Source organism: Mustela putorius, unplaced genomic scaffold (genome assembly GCF_011764305.1).
Source record: "Mustela putorius furo isolate JIRA1106 unplaced genomic scaffold, ASM1176430v1.1 tig00004007_pilon_pilon_pilon, whole genome shotgun sequence".
NCBI classification, from domain to species: domain Eukaryota; kingdom Metazoa; phylum Chordata; class Mammalia; order Carnivora; family Mustelidae; genus Mustela; species Mustela putorius.
In genome coordinates, this window is record NW_025422145.1 from 3,827,823 (window position 1) to 3,848,920 (window position 21,098).

At 48.0% G+C, this 21,098-nt stretch overlaps 1 protein-coding gene across 1 annotated transcript; it reads left to right on the plus strand.

Annotated features, from left to right (window-relative positions):
- The first annotated feature begins 1,335 nt into the window (after window positions 1-1,335).
- LOC101681597 (group 10 secretory phospholipase A2) lies at window positions 1,336-20,023 on the plus strand. The gene is made up of 4 exons (XM_004750342.3): window positions 1,336-1,488; window positions 4,946-5,096; window positions 6,332-6,438; window positions 19,826-20,023. The coding sequence occupies exons 1-4, from the start codon at window positions 1,410-1,412 to the stop codon at window positions 19,966-19,968; spliced, it is 480 nt and encodes a 159-aa protein (XP_004750399.1). The 5' UTR covers window positions 1,336-1,409; the 3' UTR covers window positions 19,969-20,023.
- The last annotated feature ends 1,075 nt before the right edge of the window (window positions 20,024-21,098 follow it).

Genomic DNA, 21,098 nt, shown 5'->3' on the forward strand with positions numbered 1-21,098 from the left:
GAAAGCAAAAGCATTTCTCCTGGATTGACATGGGTTATTTTATTCCCCCATCGTTCATGGGAGACCCTTAGAAGAAATGTCTATTTCTACCCTATGTTGGGGAGAGTTGGAAATCCACGATCCGAGAGTGGGCAAGCCTTGACTTGACACCTGTTCTGTGGGACAGTGATCTCAGTGTGGGGCACCTGGATGGCCCCATGACTCAGGTTTTCATAGAAGGAGGCACAAGAAGATTGACCACCATGCCAGAAGGCATTGGAATCTGCCCTCTCCTAATTCTGGATTCTTATCTTCTCTGATCCTCCGTCTCTTCCTGTGACATGGGGCCATCAGAGGTCTGAGGTTATAATAAGATATGTGTCTGGTGCCCTTAGCACACCATGGCTGGTAAGCCATGACATCACCTTTGTTACTATTATCTCTGCCAGCGTTTTCCTGTGGAGGTGGGAAGGGTTGGGGGTTCCACTCTCAGAAGTAGTTACAACTCAAAATCAACAGAAATTGCTGACAAGCTGGATAGGGCTTGCATCAGGGACCAAGGAGTATAAACATCTCTTTGCAGTGCTGAGCTCCAGCTCTGCTGTACCTCCCGGGGTCACTTTGATCCTTACAGCCTTACTGCCCTTGAGCAGACAAGCAGATGCAGATGCGATGCCTGCCCGAGGCGGAAGGACGATTGGCTGTGGGCTTTGCTTCCACACCTCTTCAACCTCCCCCTCCTCCCCAACCCCCACCATTCCAGCTCTGTCTTGGGGCAATCTTTGACCGCCTCAATTTCCCTAATAGGGTGGTGTGGGGGTTGGGGGAGCTGCAGAGGGTTGATTTCGAGGGATAGCAGGAGCGCCAAGTTTCCTGCGTTTAACATGTTTAAGAGGCGCCGGCCTGGCTCAGTCAGTAGAGTGACCTTGGGGTTGGAGGTTCCAGCCCCATATTGGGTGTAGAGATTACTTAATAAAATAAAATCTTAAAAAAAAAAAAAAAAAGAAACCACTAAACTAAACTAAACTAAAATGTTCAAGACCAGTTCAGTTCCTCCCCCTCCCCCGAGAGTCGAGCTCCTTTCGGACGTCCAGGTGAGTCCCGGGAATGCGCTGCAGGTGACACCGTCCACGGAGCACCTTTGTGGCACGTTTCCTCCTTGACCGACCCGCGTCTTCCCTCGGCCATTCTCCCCAGTTCCCAGTCCGACCCATCTGGAGCCGGATTCTCCCTCCGCTCCGGCGCGCCCATTGCGCATTCGGGGGAGGGGGGGCGGCGGCAGAGGTCCGGGAGCGCTCGCCCCGCCTGCCCGCGGGGCCCCGGGGGCTGGGTGAGGCCGGAGGCGGGGCCGGGCGGGGCAGCGGGGAGGGGGGTTGCGGGGCTCCTAGAGGACACCCGCCGCCTTAGCGGCCGGCACCTGCAGCCGTCGGATGGGTCCGCTGCCTCTGAGCCCGCCCGCAATGCTACCTCTGCTGCTGCTCCTGCTGCTGCTGGGACCCGGACACGCCGGTGAGTGAGGGAGGAGTGCGGCCCCGGAGGAAGCGGGAGCCCTGCCTTCCGGTCCCTCTGCAGCCCCTCCAACTCCTCAGCCTCCTCCCCTCCTCTCCCGGGGGCCCCAGGATCTCCTAGCGCTCCTCTCCCGGCCCACGGATGCATTCCTTACCAGGTTTCCAGGAAGCCTGTCCCCCAGCCCTGTCCCCTCGCCTCCCAGGGCACCCTCCAGTCAGCGGGCCTGGGGTCCGTGAACTGATCGTTCACTCCACCTGTCGCTGAGGTCTAAGGTAGGGCTATCAGGGGTTCACCTGGGAGGGGCAGGTGAAGGACTGAAAGTGGTTTTCTCACCTGCCCTTGGCCATCACCCTTGCAGAGGTCTCCTCAGCACCTGACAGTTTCTGGGGTGTACAGACACACCCAATCACAGGAAAATATAGGGATGCCCCATGAGCAGGGAGACAGGCAGACACAGAACACCTTCACCCTCACTTGGGCATGCAGGTGTAGGGTTCATGGACAGGCTCACACAGGGACACAGCAAAGGTATCTTGGAGGGAACACACACACACACACACTCAGGCCACGGGACGCCTGGACAGCCTTGGCACTCCCCAGCAGAGGCTGTCGCGGGCAGACAGAGCAAACAGACCCCAGAATGACCTACCTCACCTAAGTTGGCACAGAGGGAGTGTTTTCCTTGGTTCTAAACTCAGCGCTGGACGGCTGCCCCGTGCCTTGGTTCTCTCTCGAGGGCTGTGCCCAGAACCGTGAGATGGCCAGAGTGTGGTCAGGTCGCGGTGGGGGACAGCTTGGAGCATGGAGTTAGGACTGGGCCCATTTCAAGTATGCTCAGATGGGGAGTGACCCGTGGGGCTTGGTGGGTCCGGAGATCAAGGGACCTTTTCTGGAAGCCCACTCTGTGGAGCTGTCCACCCCAGAAATCTGCCCTCAAAGATCTCCCAGTCGAGAAGTTCTCCCAGGGGTGCCTGGGTCGGTTAGGCACCTGCCTTCAGCTCAGGGCATGATCCGACGGTCTTGGGATGGAGCCCCACGTCGGGCTGTCTGCTCAGTGGGGAGGCTGCTTCTCCCTCTCCCTCTGCCGGCCGCTCCCTCTGCTTGTGCGCTCTCTCTGTCAAATAAATACATACAATCTTTAAAAGAAATACATAGAAGGTCACTTCCATAAGCAGACAGCTGCACAGTGTGGTAAGGACCCCTATAGTCCCTGGAGGCAAGGCCGATTATAGAATGAGGTGACAGGTGAGCCTGGTGAACATGGGGTGAGGGTATGTTCCTTGCAGGGCGTCTGTGATGGGAAATTCGGCTGGAGGAGAAGTTAATGATGAGCAGGATCTGCGTGAGGGTTCTGAGAGAGGATCTGGGAAGGGGGGAGGGGCCCACTCATGCAGGGCATCTGGGCTGAGGCCCCTGAGCTTTATCTGGACGGTGGTGGGAGCCACGGTGCTAGGCGCTGGGTGCTGGGGGTGGGGGGCGGTTTCGGGCAGATGTGTGGGCAGCTGGGAGCAGCACCTGGCCAGGAGGGAGGGCAAGGACTGGTCACCCAGAGAGGAAGGAGAAACTTTTAACTGGTCGCTATGTTGTCTCTCTATCTAACTCACCTCTATTCCCCCACCCCCACAAATATGGTACTTTTTCCACCGAGAAAAAAAAAAAAACAGCCATGGGGTTAATTTTGGCCTGGACTCTTCTAAAAAGTCAGGGTGATCCAAACGTGTTTTAAAAAAGTTTTTTGGAAAGGTTTTATTTATTTGACAGTGAGAGAGAGAGCGCACGCGAGCAGGGAGAGTGACAGGCAGAAGGAGAGGGACATTGAGCAGAGAGCCCAACAACATGGGGCTCGATCCCAGGACCCCGGGATCATGACCTGAGTCAAAGGCAGATGCTTAATCAACTGAGCCACCCATGCGGCCCTGAAAACTTGTTTTAGATGAAAAGAGGTGAGACACACTGTACAGACCTGGCTTGGCTCCTCCGGCCCCAAGAGATGGAGAGCGGACACCCAGGAATCCAGCAGGCTGCCGTGTGAGTTTCTGCTCTGGGTCACGCCAGCCCTGTGCTTCTCTAAGCCTCAGTCTCCCCATCTGTAAATGGGGATAACAGCGGCCTACAAGACAAGGAGGCTATGCTGTTGACAACAAGAGACACCCGTCCATTTTGAAGCATGGTGTTTGGTAGGGGGTGAGGCTCAAGTGATCGCACTCTTTACTGCTGCTCTGTTTGTTTGTTTTTTTTTTTTTTTAAGATTTATTTATTTATTTATTTCACAGGCAGAGATCACAAGTAGTTAGAGAGGCAGGCAAAGAGAGAGAGGAGGAAGCAGGCTCCCCGCTGAGCAGAGAGCCCGATGTGGGGCTCCATCCCAGGACCCTGGACCATGACCTGAGCCGAAGGCAGAGGCTTACCCACTGAGCGACCCAGGTGCCCCTCTGTTTGGTTTTACTGACCACTGCCAGAGACCAGACTCATTTGTGGCCTTCACCAGAAGGAGGAGTTCCTTTGGGATCATCTGATGTCCCGGTCACAGTGGGTTTAGAGGTCCCTGACCCCAAGCAGTGGCCCCATTGGTGCCTCTCAGCTCAGTCACCCTGGCAGGCCTCCTTCCCTTGCCATTATTGGGTGAAGAGGAAGGTGCACTGGTCTGGAGGTCAGAGTCTGGGTGAGAACCCCCCAGTCAGATCAGGTTCTTGTTGGCTGTGTGACTGTGGGGGTCGTCCTCAGTCTCCTCTTCCTCACCTGTGAAACATTGGGGGGAGGGTCCAGTCCCTCCTGTTGTGCACTGCTGTGTGTCAGAGCTGCCCGGGAAACCAGACAGGTGGCTGGGCTCAAGCCTCAGGGCCTCTCTATGTGGGAGGAAACCATGCCTGGGCAGTGAAAATAAAGGAAGAAACAAAAGACCTGCTCCAAAGTCTGGAGGGGCATGTTGGGGGGGCAGGGGAGACATACAGACAGGAAAGACCCTGCAGGGGAGCCTTCCTTGGTGGCAGGCACCCTGTTTAGCTCATCTTTGATGCCCAGTGCCCAGCACAGGCAACTGGACAGACATTTGATGTGGAACTAGCTGTCTGACTTCATCCGGAGTAGACAAGGGCAGGAGACTGGAAATCAGGACATTCCAGGAAGAGGGACCAGCCTGTGCAAAGGCCCCGTGGTGTGACTGTTTGGATGCTGTGGCTCTGTGACTTGTTTTCTCTTTCAGGGCTGCCTTGAAGACATTAATAATAGTTAGAGCTTGTCATGTGCCAGGGGCTTTACATGCATGATGGCATTTCATTCTCCCTATTTTATAAATGAGGAAACCAAAGCTCAGAGAGGTTGAGTAAGTTGTCCGAGGTCACACAGCGAGGAAGTAGGAGATCTGCGATTCAAACCCAAACGGTCATCCAAGCCCTTCTCAGACTATAGCCTTTCCCCAAGCCCTGCCCTGCAGCCTCTGACCTTTGTTTCCCTCTAGCTTCCCAGAGGTCACACGTGCACCGGCGTGGGCTTCTAGAACTGGCAGGGACCATGAACTGTGTTGGCAGCCGCAGCCCCCTGTCCTACATAAGCTATGGATGCTACTGTGGTCTGGGAGGCCATGGCCAGCCCCGTGACGCCATCGACTGGTGAGTGCGTGCTTGGACCCGGGCTTAGGAGGTCCCCCACCGCCTGGGGTAGTTAAGGCTTATTTAAGGGAATACCCACAACTGAGGTTTCTGTTTGGACTAGCACGATCCCAAGCGCATGGTACAACCTTGCAGACAAGGGGTCCTCTGGGTGATGTGACCAATGAGGACAAACCCCGGGGGGAAGGGGGGCAGCTGCCCCCCAGCCTGGCCCTGGGATGAATTACCTGGGCTGCAAAAATAACATAGAGTTGGTCAGACTTACTAGGCACCAGGAACTGTTTTGAGAAGCCCTCTCAGTCCTCAAAACAATCTCATTTTAGAGATGAGGGCACTGAAGCAGGAGAGATTAAATGGAGGACACCACGGATTGGTGTCTGGTGGCTGGTCTGCCTCTATCAGTAGACTGGGGGCTCCTTGAGAGCAGAGCGCATCTGGCTGACCTCTCCCTGCTGGGTCCCACTGAGGGCTCTGGACACAGTGGGACTAGTGGCTGGATGGAGACAGCGCCAGTGAATGAATGAATGATGGGCAGGTTTGGGGAGATTTGTGGATGTTTCTCAGAATGGCTCGACAGCAAATTATCATATATTTCAATATCAATCATATATATATCAATCATACATATATCAATAATTATCATTATTATTATTATGGTTGATGTCCTATTATGTGGCAGACCCTGGGCTGGACACTGGAGACACTGTTTAGAGTGGACAAGAAATGGTCCTGTCCGCACAGAGCTCTGGCCAGTACAGAGGACAGAGGCTCATCCGTCTTTTCCCTAAAATGAGAGTCTCGTTGTAAACCTGTCCTGGAGGGAAGGAACCCAGTTCTATGAGAGGGTGTAATCAGGAGACCGTCATAGGCTGGGGAGGTTGGGAGCTGGGTGACATCTTGGGATTGGGGCTGACACCTGGAGAGAGGAAGGATGGGCAGGAAGCCATCCCAGGCAGAGGGCTGGTCCCATTCAAGGTCAAAGTCAAGAGGCAGGTGGGGCTCTGCTCATTCCTGGCACCAGGAGGAGGCAGGTGTGCTGGAGCTCAGAGACACAGAATGAGGCCGGCAGGGGCCAGGGGACCCCACACAACGGGGTCAGCAAAATTACTTCCCTGGGAGGTGGGGATTCTTGGGGATCCAGCTTGGACCAGAAGATGCTGGCTCCCTGTGTGTCCTCATTTACCTGTGGTCCGTTTCTCCACCCACCTGATGGTCTGCCTGTCTACCATCCACAGGTGCTGTCACCAGCACGACTGCTGCTACACGAAGGCGGAACAGGCTGGCTGCAGACCCAAGACTGAGCGTTACTTCTGGCAGTGTGTCAATCAGAGCATCGTGTGCGGTGAGTCCCCAGCAGGGCCCGACCTCCCTCCCCCAGCGGCCCGGGCATCATCCTGGCTGCAGGAACTCACCACCTCTCCCAGCCCTGCAGGGATCACCCCGCCCCCCCAGGGGGTTATCTACTCTAAGTGATCTTTAACACAGAGCACTTAGAGAAACAGACAAAGAAATCAGGACAAAAGCCAACAAGGAAAGGACACCAGGTATAACCGATGTTGATGTCCATCAGCTGGGGGTATGGATAGATAAACCTGTGATGTGTTCTTAACCGTGGACGACTCTGCAGCCCAGAGAAAGGGATAAGGTAGCACCTCAGGCTGACCCGAGAAAGTGTTGAGTGGAAAAGCAAACCACAGGGTGAGGTATCCAGCAAAGCACAATTTCTGTTAAAAAAAAAAAAAAAGCAGCAGCTTGCAACATAGTAGCATGCTTGCTTTCCACCAAAACCTGCAGATACTTGCAAAGCTCAGAAAAAGGTATGTAGAGACACATGGCACGCTGCAGAGGGCCGTGGTCATCCCCAGGCACCAGATCGGACGGAGGCAGGGGCGGCGGTAGGCAAGTTCACGTTCCTGTAATATGTTTCTTCCTTTACAAAGAGAATGTCTTCATGAATTACTTTTGAGTCAAAGCTTAGAAAAGGAGTGCACGGCCTGAGCTGGGTAAGGGTGATGTTCCCGATCTCTGCCAATTACTCTGACAGGCATCAGAATGAATGAAAATGAAAAAAGGTGGACAGATGGACGGGTGGGTGGACAGACGGAGGGAGGGCAGGTGAAGCGGAGCGTCAGTGGTAGACACGGCAAGGCAGGTGTACACATGTTCTCCGTGGTTCATTCGGCTTTTCTCTGTGTTTGGAATTTTCTGCAACAGAATGTTAGGAACCAAAAGAAAATGAAAGGAAAGAGCTTGGTGAGAAGGGCCCGTGTCTGTGTGTGTGATCCTCTCAAGATGCAGGCCAACTCCGCCGTGGAGTGGTTTGATGACCACCCCCCTCCCCCTTCACCATGGTTCTGAGGCTCTAGTCCCAAATGTCCTGCACTAGGAGGACCAGAGGCCATGGGCTGGGGCTGGGGTTGGGGGCCCACCTAGTGAGTGCCAGGGCGGATGTAGAACTTGGACTGAGCTGGTAATATGAGTGTTCATTTCACTGGCTTTTCTTCCCTAAGGCTGAGCCAGTGGAACAAGCCCGTGTTCTAGAGACATCCTACCACTTACCATTTGGGGACCCCAGGAAAACCCCTTCCTCTCTCTGGAATGCTGTGCCCTCATCTCTCAAAATAGGGCAGGTTGGTGTCCCCTGGGCCATGTTTGTCCTGCAGATGTCTTGCTTCACCTGCACAGTGTTTAGAAAAGCAGTTTGGGGCCAGTATTTGAAAAATCAAAAGAGGTCACATGAAAAAATCTGAATTTCTGAATGTCCAGTTTTATTTAAAAAAAAAAAAATTGGGAGCTCCAATAGCATCAGATCCGGTAGCAACCACTGGCTGGAGCTTAGAGGGGCTGCCAGTTATAGGCAGGGCCTCTCTCTCCCATCTGCCCCAGTCCCCACCATGCCCTATTGCCTCACATTGAGGCCAAGTGACAATCATATTTCACTTCCCTTGTGCTCTTCATTTGATTATGGAAAATAAATATTTCTTTTTTCTTTTTTAAAGATTTTATTTATTTATTTGAGAGAAGAAAGTGACAGCAAAAGCAGGAGGTCAGGAAGAGGGCCAGAGGGAGAGGGAGGAGCAGACTCCCTCACTGAGCAGGGAGGCAGATGTTGGACTCAGTCCCCGGACCCCGGCATTATGACCCGAGCTGAAGGCAGACACTTAACCACTGAGCTAGTCAGGTGCCCCTCTCTTTTAATCCTTCTAACTGTGGAGGAGAAAGTCTCAGTTCAGTGCTAGTTTAGCTTTAACATCCCTGGAACACCTGCTGGTTTTATTTTTTTTTTTTTTAACAGAGACAGCAGGCTTAGATCCAAGAATACTTCCGTTCATCAACTGAATTCTGCGATTAAAAAAAAAAATTCTTCCTATTTATCTCTCTGTCTACCTACCCATTTATCTATGTGTCTGTCTTTACCAGCAAGCAGCATGTATTTAATAAGGAAGAGTGTATCAAAATCCATCCTAACGTCATTGTACAGTTTAGGTGGCCAGCTACTCCAGAAGTTAAAAGAAAAATAAAACAGCAATTAAAAATGTTAAGTGTTGCAGTGCCTGGGTGTCTCAGTGGGCTAAATGACTGCCTTTAGCTCAGGTCATGATCCCAGGGTCCTTGGATCAAGTCTCCCATGGGGCTCCCTGCTCAATGGGGAGCCTGTTTCTCCCTCTCCCTCTGCCCCTTCTCCCATTCATGTGCTCTCTCACACTCATTCTCTCTCAAATAAATAAATAAGGTCTTAAAAGAAACTATCAAGTGTCCCTCAGGGCGATCTCACTGATTTTTTTTTTAACCTTACTGTTTTGTTTTGTTTTTTAAATGACGTACTAAAAAAAAGGACTGATGCATGTATTTTTAGGGTTACCTTCTGATGGGGGTGGCTGGGTGGCTCCGTCCTTAAGTATCTGCCCTGAGATCAGGTCCTCAGATCAAGCCCCGCATGGGGCTCTCTGCTCGGCTGGAAGCCTGCTTTCCTTTCCCTAGTCCTCCTGCTTGTGTTCTCTCTCTCGCCGCTGTGTCTCTGTCAAATAAATACATAAAATCTTAAAAACAAAAATTACCTTCTGATGGGTAGTAATTTCTGCGTATAGGTTCCTTTCAAATGAGTAAAAAAGCTGAATCCATTTTAAAAGTAGGAAATGGGGTGCTTGGTTGACTCAGTTGGTTGAACACCCAACTCCTGATTTTGGCTCAGGTTGTGGTCTCAGGTTTGTGGGATCGAGCCCTTTGTCTGGCTCCGCATGCTGGTTGTGGAATGAATCCCTGTGAATCCCTGCTTGGGATTCTCTTGCTCCCTCTCCCTCTCTCTCTCTCTGCCCCTCCTCCACTCATAGGTGTGTACTTGCTCTCTCTCTTAAAAAAAAAGAAAAGGAAGTAATGAGGCACTTGGCTAGCTCAGTTGGTAAAGTATGTGACTCTTGATCTGGGGTCTTGGGTTTGAGCCCCACATTGGGTGTGAAGATTACTTAAAAATAAAAGTATTAGGGCACCTGGGTGGCTCAGTTGGTTAAGCGACTGCCCTTGGCTCAGGTCATGATCCTGGAGTGCCAGGATCGAGTCCCGCATCGGGTTCCCAGCTCCAAGGGGAGTCTGCTTCTCCCTCTGATCTTCTCCCCTCTCATGCTCTCACTCTCTCTCAAATAAATAAATAAATCTTAAAAAAAAATCTTAGAAAACAAGTAAGTATAGGAAGTAATAGCATAGGTACTAGGTAGGTAAGGCTGCTGACCCAGAAACTGGTCCCATAACTTTTTCTTTCTTTCTTATTTTTAATAGAGATAAACATAAGGCAACATTAAACATTTACAGTATAAATGTTAGTGATATTTAATACATTCATAATGTCATCCACCACCTCTGTCTAGCTCCAAAAGATTTTCTTCCAACCCCACTCTCTCCCTTAGAAGAAACCCTACTAAGCAGTCAATCCTCCTTCCCCCTTCCGTCAGCACCTGGCAACCAAATTTGTTTTCCATCTCTATGGATCTACCAATTCTAATTTTATATACACACATATATATATTGAATTCTGTTATTATATATAATATATATCTCAACTGAATTCTATGATTATATATAATACATATATAATTATATATATAAATATATATTTATTCTGTTATTATATTTATACTTATTCTGTCATTTATTATATTTATATTTATTCTGTTATTACATGTAATATAATATATAACTATTATAACTACATAACTATAATATATGATATATAACTATATATAACACTATATGATATATAACTATATATACTATATATTATATACATAATATATGATATATAACTATATATAATATATAATATGAGATATGATATATATGATATATGACTATATCATATATAATATGCATATAATATATAACTATATATTATATATTACATATATTACATTACATATAATAACAGAATATATTATATATAACATTATGTATATAATTCACATAAACAAAATATATATAATGTTTCCTATAAATGAATTCAAACAATCTGTGGCCTTTGGCGTCTGGCTTCTTTAACTTAGCATCCTATTTTCAAAGTTCATCCATGTGGTATCACACAGCTGAACGTCATTCCTTTTTTTTTCTTTTAAAGATTTTATTTATTTATTTGACAGACAGAGATCACAAGTAGGCAGAGAGGCAGGTGTGGGGGTGGGAAGAAGCAGGCTCCCTGCTGAGCAGAGAGCCTGATGCAGGGCTCGATCCCAGGACTCGGAGATCATGACCTGAGCCAAAGGCAGAGGCTTTAACCCACTGAGCCACCCAGGTACCTCAGTGTCAATCCTTTTTATGGCTGAGCAGCATTCCCTTTGTAGGGATAGACCACAGTGTTTATACTGGGTTTTTGCACCTGCTGAGGGCCGGGAACAGTGCTACTCTGAACATTTGTGAGAGTATTTGTTTGAGCACTGTTTCCATTTCTTTGGGGAATATCACTATGAGTCATCTTTTTACTTTCTGAGGAACCATCAGACTTTTTTACTGAAGACGCACATCTTTCATGTTCTCATAAGTCTTGTATGAGGGATCCAGTTTCTCCACAGTTTTGTCAACACTTGTTATCTCCTGTTTGTTTTGTTTCCTTGCTTTCAGTGGGGGTGTTGAGTGTATCTCATCGTGGTTTGAGTTTGCATTTCCCTGATGGCTAATGATGTTGAGCATCTTTTCACGTGCTTGTTTTCTTTGGAGAAATGTCTATTCAAGTCTTCTACTCATTTTTATTTTTTTATTTGTTCATATGTTTTTTTTTTTTAAATCAAAGAATTCTGACTGTTCTATACACTTCAGCACTAACATAAGTAAATCTTTTTTTTTTTTTTTTAAGATTTATTTGACAGAGAGAGATCACAGGTAGGCAGAGAGACAGGCAGAGAGAGGGGTAAGTAGTCTCCCCGCTGAGCAGAGAGCCCAATGTGGGGCTCGATTCCAGGACCCTGAGATCATGACCTGAGCCGAAGGCAGAGGCTTAACCCATTGAGCCATCCAGGTGCCCCTGTTCATATGTTTTTAACATTTTTATTTTTAAGTGATCTCTACGCCTGACATGGGGCTTGAACTCATAGCCCCGAGGTTGAGAGTCCCATGCTCTATTGACTGAGCCCACCAGGTTGCACATTTTTAATTGGGTTGTCTTTTTGTTATTGAGTTATAAGAGTTCTTTATATATTTTAAATCCTAGACCCTTAACAGATTTGTGATTTGCAAATGTTTTCTCCCATTTTGTAGGTTGTCTTTGCATTGTATTGATAACATCTTGGATGCACATATCTGTTTTATCTTTTGTTGATTGTGTTTTTGATGTCCTAAGAATCCACTGTCTCCTTTTTTCTTCTAACAGTTTATAATTTGAACTCTTACATTTGTTTGTTTGTTTTTTTAAAAGATTTTGCTTATTTATTTGACAGAGGGAGAGAGAACAATCAGAGAGAACAGGAGAGGGAGAAGCGGTCTCCCTGCTGAGCAGGGAGCCCAGTGCAGAGCTTGATCCCAGGACCCAGCGATCATGACCTGAGCTGAGGGCAGATGCTTATCTAACTGAGCCACCCAGGCGCCCCTGAACTCTTACATTTAGGTCATTGATCCACTTCGAGTTAGTGTTTGTATATAGTGTGAGGTAGGGATCCGTCTTAATTCTTTTGCATTTGTATATCCAGTTGTTCTAACACCATTTGAGACTCATTTTGCCCCACTGAATAGTCTTGGTACCCTTGTTGAGAGTTACATGGCCCTAGATGGATGACTTCCCTGTGCCTCAGTTTCCTTACCTTGAAGATGGGTGTTGCAAAGATGAAAAAAGGGGGTTTATAACATGATAAACAGATTGGACTGGGTTGTTACTCTTTCCCTTTCCTTCTCCTCCAGCTACCAACCTGATCTGAACCTCTCTCTGACCTCCATTACCTCCACTAGAGAGAACGGAGGTTCTGGCATGACTTTCCATTAAACCCGCTACTCCTGATGTGCAGGGAAGGAAGCCAATATAAGGGTTACTGGAAGGATGGTCTTAGAGATTTGTGGACTCTTACCTGTATCTCCTTTGCATGAAGTAGCAGTTGGTAGAAGAGCAAAGCTGAATTAATATAGAGACATAATATCAATGTTTAGGACCGAAAGTATCCCACACATTGACTTGTCCAGCCCTCTTATTTCAAGCCAGGGGAACTGAAAGCAACTCAGGGAAAGAAAGGACTCACTTAATGTGGTGGTCATGTGCCCTCTCCGGGGCACACCCCCCTGTCCACAGACTGTCCCCAGACTGCCCAGCCCCAGGGTGGGCAGAGAGGGTGTAAAATGGGGCTTAACTGGGAAATTGGTTAAAGTGCTCTCCCTTTTCCCTTCAACCCGCATGTTCCCCTTGCCGCTAAGCACGTGAAAGCGATGTCTGTAAACTGTTTTTTGGTGTGTCTGCTAGTGGCGCTCATGCCTGTTTACAGAATGGCCCGCCCTGAACCAAATGAAAAGAACCAAAATATCTCTTCTGCATTTGTCTTTGGCTAAAAATACTCTCTTCTTCTGTTTGGAGATACTCCGAACATAGCTGTTTACCTAATTACAGGTGTCGCCCCATTTTCCACTTATGGACCTGACTTAAATATATTAAAAAATTTGTAAAGCCTCTGGTAATATTTACTGTCAGACCTTTATTTTAAGCTTAATCCGTGGGGGCTGTTTTTTCCTTTTAAGCTTTTATTTTTCTTGAATAACACGATGCAGTTGTGTTCCTGAGGCTATGGAGTGGTGGGGGGCACGTCTTGCTTTTGAAAGAAACTTTCTGGGGCACCCGGAGGGCTCAGTCAGTTAAGAAGACGGCTCTTGATTTCAGCTCAGGTCATAATCTCAGGGTCGTGGGATCGAGCTCGGATCGGGCTCCGTGCTGAGCGAGGTGCCTGCCTGAGATTCTCTCTCTCCCTCTGCTCCCCACTCCCCGCTCCTTCACTCTCTGTCTCTCCCAAACAAACAAACAAACAAACAGACACTTTTTTGTGCAGGGAGAAGGGTTGGAGTGCAAAGCAGGTACAGGTGTTAGAGCAGCTGATCTGGGGCTGGAATCCTGGCTCGCCGACTGCTTAGTGCTGTGACCTTGGACAAGTTACTGAATCCCTCTGAGCTCTGCTTTCCTTACCCGTAAAATGAGAGTAATGAAATTTAGATGCCGAGTTTGTATGACGATCGGAAATGGTGACCGGCTTTCCTGTCGTTCTCCCAGCATGTATTATTGAGAATCTATTCTGTGCCCGGCCCCATGCTAGGGTTTTGGCAAGATGGAGGGCAAGGTTCTGTTTCTAAAGGGAGGAGGGTGGATATAGTGTCTGTGCTCTTTGCTGCTGTAAGTACTGTGTTGGAAAAAAGCAGGGGAGGCATCATACCTTCACGTATGGTCACCTTCACCACCTAAACCTACAGTGGAATAAATCTTTTTTTTTTTTTTAAGATTTTATTTATTTATTTGATAGACAGAGATCACAAGTAGGCAGAGAGGCAGGCAGAGAAGCATGCTCCCGGCTGAGCAGAGAGCCCGATGTGGGGCTCGATCCCAGGGCGCTGGGATCATGACCTGAGCCAAAGGCAGAGGCTTAACCCACTGAGCCACCCAGACGCCCCTACAGTGGGATAAATCTTGAGAACATGAGGCTAAGAGAAAGAAGCTCTAGCTTCTGGCAAAAGGTCACATAATGTGTGACTCCATTTTTATGAAATGTCCAGAATGGGCAAATCCATAGAGATGGAAAGCAGGTTAGTGGTTGCCCAGAGAGATCAGTGGGACTCAGGTGAAGGGTAATGGGGAGTGACTTCTTAGTGGGTATGAACTTTCTTTGGGAGCGATAGAAATATTTTGGATATATTAGATAGGAGTGATGGTTGCACACCGTTGTGAAGGTACTAAATGCCTTGTGCATGTTAAAGGTACTAAATGACTTGTGCATGTTAAAACGGTAAATTTTGGGGGTGCCTGGGTGGCTCAGTGGGTTGGGCCGCTGCCTTTGGCTCAGGTCATGATCTCGGGGTCCCGGGATCGAGTCTTGCATCGGGCTCTCTGCTCGGCAGGGAGCCTGCTTCCTCCTCTCTCTCTCTGCCTGCCTCTCTGCCTCCTTGTGATCTCTGTCTGTCAAATAAATAAATAAAATCTTTAAAATAAAATAAAATGGTAAATTTTGTTTTGGGTATTTTGCCTCAATAAAAAATGCAGGGGAGCAGGGTCAGGGATACTCTTTTATATAGAATGGCCCGGGGCCAGAGAAACAGTGATAAGATGCCATTGAAACAGAGACCTGGGGAATGTGAGAGGAGCCAAGCAAAGAGGTGGTAGGAATAGCCAGTGCAAAGGTCCTGAGGCAGGAATGAATGTCTGGGTGGTCCAAGAAGCTCAAGGAGGATGGTGAGGCTGGGGCAGAGTCATTTAGGTGAGAGTGAAGGGTGATGATGTCAGTGCGATAGGGTCTGGACTGTACACAGCGTTGAAAGCATTCTGCTCAGATGGGGAGCCAGGGTTTTGAACGGAGGAAGGACATGATCTGATTTGCATTTTAGCTGAATTCCTCTGACTGCGGTATGGAACATATCCTGGAAGGAGCAAGATTGGAAGCCAGGCACTGGTTATGAGGCTGTGGTAGCAGTCTTGGGGAGGACATACGGAAGGATGAGTGACAGGAGAGGAGATGGCATGGGCACTTGTCCCAGCAAGCCTATCCTTAGACAGCCAGCTCTGTGGGAACAAGACCACCCTGGAGCTTCAGGGTGGCTCCTTCCTCGGGTGTCCATGGGGTCATGCTGCTCTAGGGGTACCCTGTGTCTCTTGTGAGGCAGTCCAGGGGAGATCTACAGGCAGAGGGCTTGCTGCTGGATGGTCTTGTTCTGTTACTGATTTTTATGCGTTATTTTTTTTTTATCTGTCGCCCATCTATCCACCCCTCATCATCTATCTGTCCATTCATCCACCTGCTTGTTCTCCTTCAAACCCAACATGTGTTTGTTGTGAAAAACTCAAACGCTAAGGAGATACTGTAAGGCAGCGGGGGGGCGCCTGTGTGGCTTAGTCGGTTGAACGTCCTACTCTTGGTTTCAGCTCAAGTCATGGCTCAGGGTTGTGAGATCGAGCCCCACAGCAGGGCCCGTGCTTAGCAGGGAGTCTGCTCAAGGAAACTTTCTCTTCCTCTCCTGCTGCTGCTCCCCCCACACTCTCTCTAAAATAAATCAATCTTAAAAAGAAAGAAAGACTCTAATGTAGATAGTGACACTGCACCCACTGGAGTTAACTAGTTTCTGTTAAGGTTGGCATCACTTCTACCAGATTTGTATGTCTGTAAATACACACACACACACACACACACACGTGTATATATACATATAATATCAGATTATACTACCTATATTTTACTTTTTTCACTTAACATTGTGTCTTAGACATCTTGGAACATAGGGGTCAACCTCATTCTTTTCAAGCAGGATAATAAGGGGCGCCCTGGCTGACTTGGTCAGTAGAGCCTGTGACTCTTAATCTCGGGGTTGTGAGTTCAAGCCCAACGTTAGGTACAGAGATCACTTAAAAATAAAATCTTTAAAAAAATAAAATAAAATAAGGCAAGATAATAACCTATGGCAAAATTTTGTAATCTTGACACTGTTGACATTTTGACTCCAGTAGCAGGACCCCCCCCGCCCCCCGCACAGTGTGATGACCCAAAATGTCTCTAGACATTGCCAAATGCCCACGGTTGAGAACACCTGGTTTGGGACATGAAGGCACTTTATTTTGACCACTTGCCCATTGACCGCTGCCGATGTTTGCAGAGCCCGTATTGGCTCATAAATCCTTGGGCACCTGCGTGAGGTTCTCTAGCATCAAGCCCTAGAACTGCTGGGTCTGATGGTGAGTTTGAGCCATTCCTAGTATTTGTATGCAGAAAGGGCTTGGGGGCTGGCTCAGGGACTTTGCCTTTTTTTTTTTTTTTTTAAAGATTTTATTTATTTTGTGAGAGAGAACACAAGCCGGGGGGGCTGCCAGCAGAGGGAGAAGCAGGCTCCCTGCTGAGTGAGGAGCCTGATGCGGGACTCGATCTGAAGACCCTGGGATCATGACCTGAGCTGAAGGCGGACGCTCAATAGACTGAGACATCCAGGCGCCCCTCAGGGACTTTTCTTGAAGGAGAATTTACATGGCAAGGGCACTGAAAAAAAAAATGTGTATCGTGTTTATTTATAGATGCTTGGGGAGTAAAGGGGGAACCTGGTGACTATGAGGGGGCACGAAGGCCACTATGGCCCCCATAGGTCATCTCTTTTGGGCACTGAGACTAGGCGGTACAGACATTTTAAATCTAACAGATATATTAAATTATGCCTTGAAATAGCGATCTTTCAAATTTTGAGATTGCTTTCTCTGTGAGGAAAGTATCATAGGGCTCGAAGTAGAAACCTCTGAGATTATAAAATGTAAGTTTTACAGGAAACAAAACTTCCATTGATACTATACAGACAACCCCTTGACTAAACTCCTGGTGTTTTTCCCGTATTTTCAAGTGCATCATTAACAAAACACAAGGCATCGCTTCTCGGCCTTTTGGCTAGGATCAGGTGTAAAAATAATATATGGAGAGGGATGCCTGGGTGGCTCAGTTGGTTGAGCGGCTGCCTTTGGCTCAGGTCATGATCCCAGCGTCCTGGGATCGAGTCCCACATCGGGCTCCTTGCTCTGCAGGGAGCCTGCTTCTCCCTCTGACTCTGCCTTCCACTCTGTCTGCCTGTGCTCGCTCTCACTCGCTCTCTCTCTGACAAATAAATAAATAAAATATTTTTTAAAAATTGGATATTTAAAGGGCGCCTGGGTGGCTCAGTGGGTTAAGCCGCTGCCTTCGGCTCAGGTCATGATCTCAGGGTCCTGGGATCGAGTCCCCCATCGGGCTCTCTGCTCGGCGGGGAGTCTGCTTCCTCCTCTCTCTCTCTCTGCCTGCCTCTCTGCCTACTTGTGATCTCTCTCTGTCAAATAAATAAATAAAATCTTAAAAAAAATATATATGGAGGTATGTTTTGTACTCCTTATTTTTCTGCTGATCGTACACTGTTTCTCATGTCATTAAAACCCTATTAAAGAACCCTGTGTAACAAGCAGGAATCGTATGTGTGGACGCGTCCCCTGAGTCTGTGCTCCATTCCCTTCCTGCAGATAGGTCACAAGGTGTGATTGGGTGAGATGGACTTGGATTTCTCCTCCGGAAGCTTGGGGTGCCTGAGGGTTGGGTGAGGGTTGGGTGAGATGGGGACCATGGAGCTTTTGCTCAGTTCCCAGTTCTGCAGAAATGCATGAAACACACACTGGCACCCGTCGTTCTGACTTCTTGTTATCGATGTAACGAATTATAACTGAGGCATCTTGTAGAGCGTGTAGACACAGGCTTTTGGATCTGGGGGTGTTGGCGTGTGGAAAGCTTCATGATGAATTTACACGATAAGGATGTTCTCTTTCGGTTCTCTGTTAATTTTTCTAGTTAGGGGTGAGGAAGAAGCTTTGGTTGTGGGATGGTCTGACAACTGGGGAGGTTAAACCTCTCTTGCACTTGCTAATCTCCATGTTTAACCAAGACACCCCGATTTGGGGCTTACAGCCTTTAGGTAGGCAAGAGCATCTAACCAGCCTTTAGTGTTACAAATTCACTCCCACCGGTTTTTGTTGTGTTTTCACTTGGTTTGTTTTTCCACCAGTTTATGGTACAAGATTTTTGGTTTTCTATTTATGGCAAGGATAGAATTAATTTTTAATTTTTTTTTAGAATTTAATACCATGTAATATAATTATAATTTATTTATTTTAAATAATTGATAATAACTGTTTTAAATAATAACGGTTTTAAAATGAGGGGATTTAAAGGAAGGATCCTGAAGCTGCCACGGACCTGAGTTTGGGAAGCTCTCATGCTTTACCTTGTGAGGGTCTCCAAGGAACATTTTTTTTTAAATTTTATTTATTTATTTATTATTTATTAAGGATTTTATTTATTTATTTGGCAGACAGAGATGACAAGTAGGCAGAGAGAGAGGAAGGGAAGCAGGCTCCCTGCTGAGCAGAGAGCCCGATGTGGGGCTCGATCCCAGGACCCCTGAGATCCTAACCTGGGCAGAGGGTTGATGCTTAACCCACTGAGCCACCCAGGGGTCCCTACAAGGAACATGAGAGGATCCTTCAAGAGCAGCTGGCCGCGGAAGGAGGTCAACTCCAGCTTACCGAGTGTCCACGGCATGGAGTGTCTACTGTATGCCCTGCATTTTAACCTCTGGGTGTCTTTTCGTTCTCCCAGCAACCCTTAGAAGCAGGGACTATTAGTGACCCTGTGTCCCCCTGAGCAAACACCTAGAAGGGTTGAAGTTATGTGTTTAAAGCACAGAGCTGCTACCTCCATGACCGCGCTGGTCAACTCCAAAGCTGGAGCTTCACTGCGCCTCTGGCGGGAATTTGGAAGGATTCGGTGGTGAGTGGGTTTTATATTTACATGTATCTGAATCATTAAAAGCCCATACTAAAAGGCACTGGGTGGTATGGTTAGGCAGGATTTCCAAAGCTGTTGCAGGCATTATACCTTCTTGATCAGTAGGCGAGGCCTTGAAGATCAGGAAATCTTTCTAACCACTACCAAGGTGCAAGGAGACTGACCTTGGAGTGGCAGCCTCCAGGTCTCTGGGAGGCAGGCTCAGGCTGGAAAGGAAAGATGGAAGACACTCTTGAAGGAGCTTGGGGGAGAGACGTGGAGAAGGAAGGCAGAAAGACGCAGGTGGAGCCGACCTTGACTGAGTGCTTGTCCCTTGCGAAGCTGGGCGCCCTACACGGGGTTCTCTGTAATCTCCGTTTCCAGCGAGGACCGGGCTCGGAAGGCACGATCACCCGGCTAGGAAGTAGCAGAGTGAGCACTGCAGGCACCTACTCCTCCTCTGCACAGATCCTCAGGGGACGTAGTGTTATACTGATGCGGAAGAGAAGCCGGAAGGTTGCACAGACTCTGGTCTTTTCCATCTGAAAATACTTCCCTGGCAACTTCAGGTTTCCTTTTCCATAAACGGGGGCCAACGTCGCCTCCCTCCCCAAGTTGCCAGGGCGGAGATCGCATGAATTGCCAAGCCGCACGTAGATGCAACTTACAACCCTTCCTGCCTCCCACTACTTGGCTTCCCTAGTGTTTATCAGGTGTCTTCGAGGCCCTGCTCTAACTCAGTTTCCCCACTTCTTCCAGGACCCACGGAGAACAAATGCCAGGAGCTTTTGTGCAAGTGTGACAAGGAGATTGCTTACTGCCTAGCCCAGACTCAATACAACTTAAAGTACTTATTCTACCCCCGGCTCTTATGTGAGAAGGACTCGCCCCAGTGTGACTGACTAGCCTAACTTGGAATGTTCTTTCACATAAGGAAATAAAAACTTTTTTCACTCATCAACAGCAGCTGCATTCAGTTCTTTGCAGGAGGGAACGGAGGCCAAGTGTGAAAGCTGCAAACCGTGTTTGCTTTCTCTCCCGGAACTTGGGGCTGAAGGCTGTGCGGCTTCCAGTTTAAGGTCAAAAGTCCCGTGCTTATTTTATAAAACCACAACTATGCCTATGGCTGTATTGGGTTTGGTACCATATTTGAGGCTCACCCTTTATGAAAAGGGCTGAGCTTTATGCTCTAATCTGCTCCCGATAGCGGGTGGGCCACGTGAACCAACACCCACCATGTGCCTGGCCTTGTTTTGTGTTCCTGGAAAAGGCAGTAAACAAGACGCCCATTCATGGGGCACCTGGGGGGGGGGGCTCAGTCAGTTATGCGTCTGCTGTCTGCTCAGATCATGATCTCAGGGTCCTGGGATCGAGCCCCGGGTTGGGCTCCCTGCTCTGGGAGGAGCCTGCTTCTTCCTTTCCCTCTGCTCCTTCTCCCTGCTCGTGCATTCTCTGTCTCTCTCTCAAATAAATAAAATCTTAAGGAAAAAAAAAAAAAAGATGCCCACTTCTGTGAAGCCCTATTTTGGTAGTTATGAGCTTAAGGAAGAATTCTCCATCCTACTCCACCTAACGGTTAAATTTCCTGGTTACAGAGGTAGTATATCCTCAATGCTTAAAAAGATAAAGACAAATATAAAGGAGGAAAAATATCACTCTTATTCCCACAATCCAGAATAACCACTTTCAGCATCTCTGTGTGGTATCATCAGAGTTTTCTGTGATGCATAAAAAATGCCATTGAGACCATAGCATAGGATTTTGCTTTTCCCCCATGTCATTAAAAAAAAAAAAAAAAAACAAAAAACCTTTGGAAACATCATTTTAAGTAACTGTACTACATATTGTTTTATAAATTGCCCACTTTTGGGGATTGGTGATATTTCCAGTTTTTATCGGTTACTGAAACGACAAGGATGCTAGTGAATAAATCTTTGTCACATTCCACCCCCCCCCTTTTCATTGTTCCTTAACCCAGTGTCGCGCCCAAGGGCAGGCCACCCCAATCAAGATGGGCCACTCTGGCATGAAG

Coding starts and splice junctions, on each gene's coding strand:
- LOC101681597 (XM_004750342.3), top strand. CDS start 1,410: ATGGGTCCGCTGCCTCTGAGCCCGCCCGCAATGCTACCTCTGCTGCTG. Junction 1,489..4,945: donor GCTGGGACCCGGACACGCCG/GTGAGTGAGGGA, acceptor GTTTCCCTCTAG/CTTCCCAGAGGTCACACGTG. Junction 6,439..19,825: donor CAATCAGAGCATCGTGTGCG/GTGAGTCCCCAG, acceptor CACTTCTTCCAG/GACCCACGGAGAACAAATGC.